Source organism: Poecilia reticulata, linkage group LG12 (genome assembly GCF_000633615.1).
Source record: "Poecilia reticulata strain Guanapo linkage group LG12, Guppy_female_1.0+MT, whole genome shotgun sequence".
Lineage (NCBI taxonomy): Eukaryota > Metazoa > Chordata > Actinopteri > Cyprinodontiformes > Poeciliidae > Poecilia > Poecilia reticulata.
The window spans coordinates 22,250,334-22,258,806 of NC_024342.1; the positions used below are offsets into that span (position 1 = coordinate 22,250,334).

At 36.8% G+C, this 8,473-nt stretch overlaps 1 protein-coding gene across 2 annotated transcripts in view; it reads right to left on the reverse strand.

Moving 5' to 3' along the window:
* stxbp1a (syntaxin binding protein 1a) overlaps positions 1–8,473 on the reverse strand; it is a 29,616-nt gene that overhangs the window by 17,213 nt on the left and 3,930 nt on the right. For both annotated transcript variants that reach the window (XM_008424640.2, XM_008424639.2), the window contains exons 2-8: positions 6,224–6,273; positions 5,764–5,845; positions 4,882–4,958; positions 3,573–3,651; positions 3,125–3,228; positions 666–814; positions 416–500 (exon numbers count right to left, since the gene is read on the reverse strand). In XM_008424640.2, the coding sequence (XP_008422862.1) occupies positions 416–500; positions 666–814; positions 3,125–3,228; positions 3,573–3,651; positions 4,882–4,958; positions 5,764–5,845; positions 6,224–6,273 (626 nt within the window). The remainder of the gene's footprint in view (positions 1–415; positions 501–665; positions 815–3,124; positions 3,229–3,572; positions 3,652–4,881; positions 4,959–5,763; positions 5,846–6,223; positions 6,274–8,473) is intronic.

Consider the following 8,473-nt stretch of genomic DNA (forward strand, 5'->3'; position numbering starts at 1 on the left):
CGAACCCCTGGGGTTCGATCGAACCCAGGTTAAGAACCACTGATCTAGACAATAGAAAGTCTGGTTCATTAGGGGGGAGATATGAATGTCCAACCAAACAAATGAACTCTACAATCTCTACAATCCTCGGTCTCGGTTCGGTTTGAAGTGAACTCTGGTTCTGTTTGATTTCATGAAGAAGGAAGTTGCTCTCAATGTCTTCAGAGGGTTTTGTCTCGTTTCCGTCAGTGGTTCGTGATACAGCGCCCCCAAAGGCGAGGAGGGGAACAAGTTGGATTGTTTGACAGAAAGCAAACTGCACTAACTGAAAATGTAACAAATGTTGCAATTTTGGTTCCTAATCAAACCAAGTCTACTGGACTAAATCAGAAAAGGAAAAAGAAATTGGAGTTTTAAAGGGATTAAATAAAATCACCTCTCCCATGGTGGGGTCGTCGGCCTTGTAGGCATCCAGTTTGTCCTGAACCAGCTGGGCTAAGGTGGCGTTGTCCTTGTACTCCCTAAAAGATAGAAAGCAAGAGCATAAACATAAAAGCTAAACATATTAAACAGTCGAATACATTTAGTTAAACAGCCTAAGGAGGAATTTCTCTGTTCTGATGTCTGATTCAGACCAAATGTTGCAGGTTTTGGTTCAGATTGTCGGAGGAGTTAAAATGGCTGACCCTCGGTACCGAACGGCCGGGTACTCCTTCAGCGTGGCGCAGAGTGTGGCCAGCTGCTCGGCCAACCGCTCCATCACCGGGTTCTTCAGCTGGGCCTTATGGGGGCTGTAGAAGCTGTGGAAGGCGTCCGGGTTGTCCAGGGAGTACACCTGCACACACCAGTTAACCCAGTTAACCCAGTTTAACCTGCACACACCAGTTAACCCAGTTAACCCAGTTTAACCTGCACACACCAGTTAACCCAGTTAACCCAGTTTAACCTGCACACACCAGTTAACCCAGTTAACCCAGTTTAACCTGCACACACCATTTAACCCAGTTAAACCAGCTTAACCTGCACACACCATTTAACCCAGTTTAACCTGCACACACCAGTTAACCCAGTTTAACTGATTATCTTCTACTAGATACAAACATGCAACTTGTGGCATTTATTTTACTTAAACCAGAGAATGAAACTGTTTGTTTGTTTCTTTCGCTCTCTTTCTGTTTTTTCACTCTTTTACTCGCTCTCTTTGCTCTGTTGCTCTCTCTTCCTTTTTTCCTTCCTGTTGCTCTTCCTTCCTTTCTTCCTCTTTCTATAGCTTTACTTTTTCTTTTCTCTTTCAATTTACTTTCTTATTGTGTTTCTTTCATTTTACTTTTGTTGTTTTATTTTTATTTTTTCACTCTCTCTTCTTGTCTTTATTTTCTTATTTTTCTTTTTTTCTTTTTTCCTTCTCTCCTCCATCTCCATCTGTCCACCATCACATGACCGTTTCTGCTCTGCAGTTGAATCCTTAGCTTTGCTCAGCAGCAATTGGCTACATTGGCTACTGTATGTCCGGCTCCGACCAATCAGATTCACTCATTCTGCTTGTGGGCGGGACACAGAGGCATCGCTTTGCCTCCAGCAGAAAAAGTACCGACTCTGAAGTAATTGCTGCTGACAAGAGAGGAGGAACGCAGCAAAAACACAAAAAATGGGTTAATGGGGAAAGATAGAGAGAAATAAACAGATAAAAGAGGAGCTGAGAGAGGAAAATCACAGAATCGACTGTGGAAGTGGAAACATGGAGGGAAAGGAATCAGTGTGAGAAATGTTTCTGGATCCGTCTGCGGGAAACAGCGAATCATGACTCAGCATCCGACACTCGATTCTCTGTTTTCTCTCTGAGTCTAAAACCAGATAAAAAATTAAAAAAACAAACTCGCTGCTAGTATCCATGTCCTTCACTGCATCACTTCGCATTTTAATTGATCCAAAGCCGATTAATAATTCAGGTGCATCAGGTGTAAAAGTTCACACAAAACGTTTAAATATTTAAAAAGCAAATTTATAAACAACAACAATAGTAACAGACATGGAGAAGCAGCATTCAGCTTCTATGAAGCATAAATCTAGAATAAAATTCTAGAAGATTAAACCTAAACTAAAATCCCTCCTGGTTGATTTTGAATCATCATAAATGAAACTTAAACATTTTGATGTGTAACGACAGAAAAATGTAACATTTCAGTTGATTACTGTGTTTTTATGATATAAAGCTCTTTGAAATGCCTTGTTGTTGAAATGTTTTATACAAATTAACTTGATTGCTTGATTGATTGATTGATTGATTGATTGATTGATTGATTGATTGATTGATTGATTGACTATAACAGATAAATACTGTGCAGTTATTAGAAATAATAACATCAGACTTGTAATCCATGGAATATGCAGCTGAGTCTGATCACTTTTCCAAAATTGTACAAAAAAGAGCTGCAACATTTCAAAATATGGACGTCTGTTCAGCTACTAACCTTAAAATACCTTTTTTCTTCATATTTATGCTTCAACATTGTAAGAATAAATATTAATTTTCTGACTTTTTGGGATTTAGTAACAAGCTGCATCAGTGTTAAAGTGAAATACGTTTATATGCAGATGATATTTTACTTTATCTTCAAGATCCCCAAATTTTCCACCTGATACTTTCTCTCACGTTGAAACTTCATTCTGAAATATACTGACAATGTATTCATATTAAACTTAATTAATTAACCATCAAAAAGAGAACTTTATGAGCAACAGTAAAGTTTTTCTCCTTGGGTTGGACTTTGCTGTTGCTGGGATGGAAAACGGGTCAAGTTGACAAAGAAAGAACAAAAGTAGCTTATTGGGAAACGTGGAGAAAGATTTGGTTCTGCTGCAGATTTAGGTTTGTAAGGCTTCATCTGAATTAATTTAACTCCAAGGTAGAGATGTTTAGACACAATTTCACCATATGTGGAGCAAATTAAACAACAATTTAACACAGAAACTGTCAAACATGACGGTGGATGAGCAAGAGATGGACAAACTTACAGACACTGAGTTAAACATGAACTTCTACGTATTTTTGAGTGAAATCTGAGGCAAAAAAGCAGAAAACTGACAAGCGAAATGGAAAACCAATCAGCAGCCACGGCGTAATTAAATTTAACTGTTTGTTTACCTGAGACTCGTAGGGCAAGAAGGCGATGTTGATCTCTGTCAGAGTCTTGGTGACTTTGGAGGTTCGGCTTTTCACCAGTTCATTAAAGAGCGGATCAGGACAGGCTGGAAAAACAAAGAAAACATATCAACTCATTTAAGCTCATTTCTTCTGCCCACTGTTCTATAAACTTTAATAAAAAACATCCATAGTAGAATAACTACATATTTATACACTGGAGGACTATTTTATCATTTTAGTTTTGATGGTAAAACATTAAATAGACTTTTTAAAAGAATATAAGTTCTCAAACGCTGACTGCTAACATATGCTAATGTTAGCATGATGTGCTAACATTAGCATGATGTCCCAACATGATCACATTATGTTTCTTAATAACACCCAGTTTAAGCAGAACTATATTCATGAAAAGCAACATTTCACAGGGTTGTATGTTTGTGTGACTCACAGTCAGTGAAGAAAACATGGGCTGCCTTGTATTTAGCTGAATGAGGGTCTTTGAAATCCGCCATGAGCGTGTGCACTGACTGAAAAATGAAAAATAACAGACATATTCTCATTAGGCTAACAGTGCCAAACAAAGCTGAGGTTAACGAGGCAAGTTAAATGCAAGAAAAGTCATATTATCATGTTAAATTAATCAGAAACTTGCATTATAAAGTGACTTTAGGTTTCTGCTTGCTAGGCTAATAAAACAATGCTAACTAAATTCATCACTACAAACAGTTATAGAATATTAAATAAAGATAAATCTACATTTATATTGTACTATTTTATTATGCTTCACTTAGACTATTAGCAGCACTTTACAACATATTTTACCTAAATGGCTGTGAGTTTTCAGATTTATGCTAATAGCCAAATTTATCTTTTATGCTACAAAAACTAGCTAGCTCATTAGCACAGTTAGCATAGTACAGCAGAGATTTTTTGCTCGCTGATTTCATAATTTATTTGTCAGTAACCATATTTATTGATTGATTTTTAAAAAAAAATCTGTTTAAAAGAAAGGGCTTTTTTGTCTAAATGTTTGAAAATAAACATTTAAGGTCCCAACATTGAAGAGACATTAAATCAATTTTAGCTGAAACTGGTGAGCATAAACTTGGTTGTTAATTTATGTAAATGTTCTTCAGTTGAACTCATTYGGTTGTTTATTTTTATATTTCCCATTTATCAGTACAGTTTCTTGAAAAAAATAAAGTGTGAGGAGAGAAAACAGAACGCCATTCAAAATAAAAGCATGAACATAAACATCTAACTACTTGAATAACAGTTGACAACAAAACTTTAATGAACTGAAAGTTAATATATTAGTGAAGTAAATTAGTGATCTAGAATTTATACAACAAAAACAAAAAGGGAAAAAAAAAAGTGCTAAACAAAGAATTAGCTTCGCTGGTAGCGAAACCTCTATCAGGGGTGTCAAACTCCAGTCCTGAAGGGCCGCTGGCCTGCAGTGTTTAGATGTGCCACAGGTACAAAACACCTGAATCGAATGGCTTAATTACCTCCTCAGTTCTCCAGAGCCTTGCTAATGACCTAATTATTCTATTCAGGTGTGGTGCAGCAGAGGCACATCTAAAAGTTGCAGGACACCGGCCCTCGAGGACTGGAGTTTGACACCTCTAGTCTAGTTTCTTACATTTGGTGCTTTTTGGGATCTTTTAGCGAACTTCATGTTCATTTAAATGAAGAATGAGGGAAAATAAAGGTGAAGTCCAAACGAAAGCTGATCCATGACTCGGTACTTTTACCTTCTCTGTTGGTGTGATCAGGTAAATGGCCTCCAGGCTGGGCAGAGGCTCTCTTCGCTTGTTGATGTCCTCCACAACTTTAAAGGTAAAGGCAGACATATTTAGTTAAACATTCCTAATCATAATAATGTGTCCTAGACAACAGTGTGCTTAAATATTATTTAATCAGAAACACACTATTTTCTGCCAGATTATATCAATTATTCCCTCAATCTTTTGCAAATTATTCTGGAAATTCAAGCAAAATCAACAAATGATTGCACTTTTATGGGCTAATAAATAACTGTGAGTTGAAAAACATCAGGTTTAAGTGATGCTGATGTTCTTAACCAACTACCTCAGCTTTGATTAATGTCAAATTATAGTCCATGATGTAAACATGGACTATAATTTGACAATTGGAGGAATTAAAAGTCAAATTTACCATCAAACATAAGTGCAAATATATCTAAATGAATGCCACAAACACTTTGGTTTTTGTTGCAAATAATCACAGAAACTATTTCATTAATGTGAAGAGATGGTCAATATAGTTTAATGTTAAGAATTTATTCATATTTTAACAGTTTAGAGGGTTTTATCAATACATCCTGGCAGAACCGGCCCTTTAAGAGCGCTCATGATCTGGAACTGGCCCAACATGAAAATGAGTTTGACTCATTAAGTAAAACAACACATAAACTTCAGCTTTTCCCTTCGGTGTGTTATAAGCCTGGCGGGCTGCCATGTGTGACTGTTTATCTTCCAGTCACACATGGAAGATAAACATTTTCAAATCTCCTGTCAACTTTAAACATTTTTCTTTTTTTTATCTCAGAAACACAGCAGGCAGCTGGAGACCAGCTGGTTGATGGGAAACCCTGAACTGGGTTTGTGTCTTACTGGTGATGCCCTCCGTCATGATGTCCGTCATTTTGCAGCAGGAGGACAACATCCTCATGCTGAGCTGGTCCACAATCAGAGCCTGGGGCAGAAAAACACCCACATTAATGCACATTATTACTAATAATATGCTTCATGTGTTATAAATGTCTGGGCAAGTTTTAGAAATACTGACATTTTTCCAGCTTTAAATGTCATTTCAGGGTTTAGAGAAAGAAAAATCCTTTTTAAAGGCAGTTTTGGAGACAGAACAACAGAGTTTAATGGAGGTAATTATTAATACGCTTTACATGTTAAAATAAATTGGAAAAATTAATGGCAACTTATTAATATTTGGTTGATTTTAAAAATACTGACATATTTTTCCAGCTTTTAAATGTAATTTTAGGCTTTAGAGAAAGAAAATGTGTATTTTAAAGCAGTTTTTGGTGAAAATGATAAGAAATGCAGAAGGCCTCACCTTCCATTCTCCCTTCTTCTTCACCTTCTTGATGACATCGTTCATAATCTCTGTAACAAGAGAATAAAGAGATTTTAATCCGGGATTTTATGTAAACAAAGAGCAACAGATTCTCCAACAATTAAAACTTTTATGTCACAATAACACAATAAACAGGTGAGTTTGATCAAAACTGGAAGAAATTAGTGCAAAACTGAAGAGTTGATGAATAAACTAACAGTCATAAATATCTCCTGTTTGGGCTGGAAGTCTTTAATCCCAGCCTGCCTCAGATTAACCCGCCTGCTGCCACATGGATCCATGTTTTCGGCGATATTGGCCCGATCAGTGACCGTCCATCTGCCAGCAGGTCCAGACCGGAAACATTCACAGGGACCGGCCGTTTAACATCATGTTGGACCGACAGGCTCAGCCTCTCAAACCCCGATGGATTATCACAGATTAACCGGAGATCAAATAAACTGGATTACAGAGCGCTAATCTGAAGAAGAAAAAAACAAAACAGGAAGTGGCAGATTTTCGAAGCTGCTGATTGGTCGTTTTAAGGGAATGTGAAACTTAAACTTCATATAAATAAAAATAAAAGAAAATTCTGATTATTTTAAAGATTGGATTAGAGAAAAAGTTGAAAAATAAAATCCAAAAAATTTGAGAAATACATTTAAAAGATCATTTGTTTCATTAATTCAGTTAATCTCTTATTAAAATTAGGAAGTGTAAGACCAATAAGAATTATACTTTAACTAAGTGTTAATATATACAAATATATATTAACAAAGACCAGTAAGAATTATTTTTAATACAGAAATGTTACAACCTGCAAAATCAAAGCGGAAGCTGCTGACTCAGCATTTYCTTCATGCTGTTGTGACACAAACAGACCTAAAAATTCAGATTTACCTCAGAAATCATCTAGAAAAAACTTCAGTTTGAAAACTAAAACAAAAAAAGCTAAATAAAGAACTCAGAAATGTTCCGATTGATCTAAGAAATCTTCTAGAAAAGAAACTGAAATTTCTGAGTTTGAAAAGTCAAAAATTGCTAATAAAAATAAATAACTTTATTCAACAACATGAAATGTCTTAGCTAGTTTAGCTAACAAAGCTACTTCACTTATAAACAAACTCAAATTTACATAATTTTAAAGTTTCATTTCACTGCTGGAGATGCTGCAGTGAATATTTGTGTTTTAAAAATGTGTCATTAATTGAATAACTAAATCAGCAGATTTTAAGTGGAGTTATATTCAAGCACTAATAAAAACCATGTTTAATTATTTATGAACAAAACAAACCTGCRCTGACGGATAAATGAGTGGAAAACGGTTTGTGTCAGGAGGAAAGAGGCCTGCTGACTTTTCCTCTCTGACAGAGACACAATGAGAGGGAAGGAGCTGAACAAACACAGCAAACAGCTGTTCAAACCAAACATTAAAACATTAACAAACACGTCTCTGCAGCTCCTCCAGCCTGTTCAGTTCAACAGGATGCAGAATGTGGAGCTGGAGCTGGTTAAGACGCTTCAACCGTAACGTTCGCAGAGACCTGCTGCTAGCTTCATGCTAGCTAGTCGGCCTTTTCTGGTTAGAATAAACTGACCAGGGGAACATAAACAACAGTGATGTTACACAACTAAAACTTTACAGAAAAGCAAAAAATATAAGTTTGAAGTTTTTGCAGCTTTGTTAAAATTCCACTTGTAGGTCAAAGAGTAAAATCCTCAAGGTGAATTATTTTGCTTCCAAGTTATGACGGGTTTATGGCCTAAACAAAACATGTTCATTACATTTTTTGGGGGACAAAATCAATCTTAGATAAAGAGATTGTAGCTGTTTTAGGGCGTCCTGTCACTTTAAATCCAAACAAGCTGCTGCTGGCCACGACCCCGAACTCAACGAGAAAAAAAAATGGCTGGGCAATTGTACCGCCGAACATCTTTGAAAAGCAGCAATGGAGCCTCCTGCACAACCAACAAGAATGCAGCAAGAGGTTTCTGGATGGTAAGTCAACAGCAGAACTCTTGTCTTTTCCAGCAGCCATTGTAGAGAGGTAAAACCAGCTGACCAAATGTGCTGGAGCTCAACATAAATCAGAGCTCTTCATGTAGACTGACTTGGATTTATTTGTGACTGCATGTTTCAGAGCAGAGCATTCGTTTGTGTTTCAGAGAGGGGTACTGCGTCACACACTGGAGCCAGGCGAGTGTGTGTGTGTGTGTGTGTGTGTGTGTGTGTGTGTGTGTGTGTGTGTG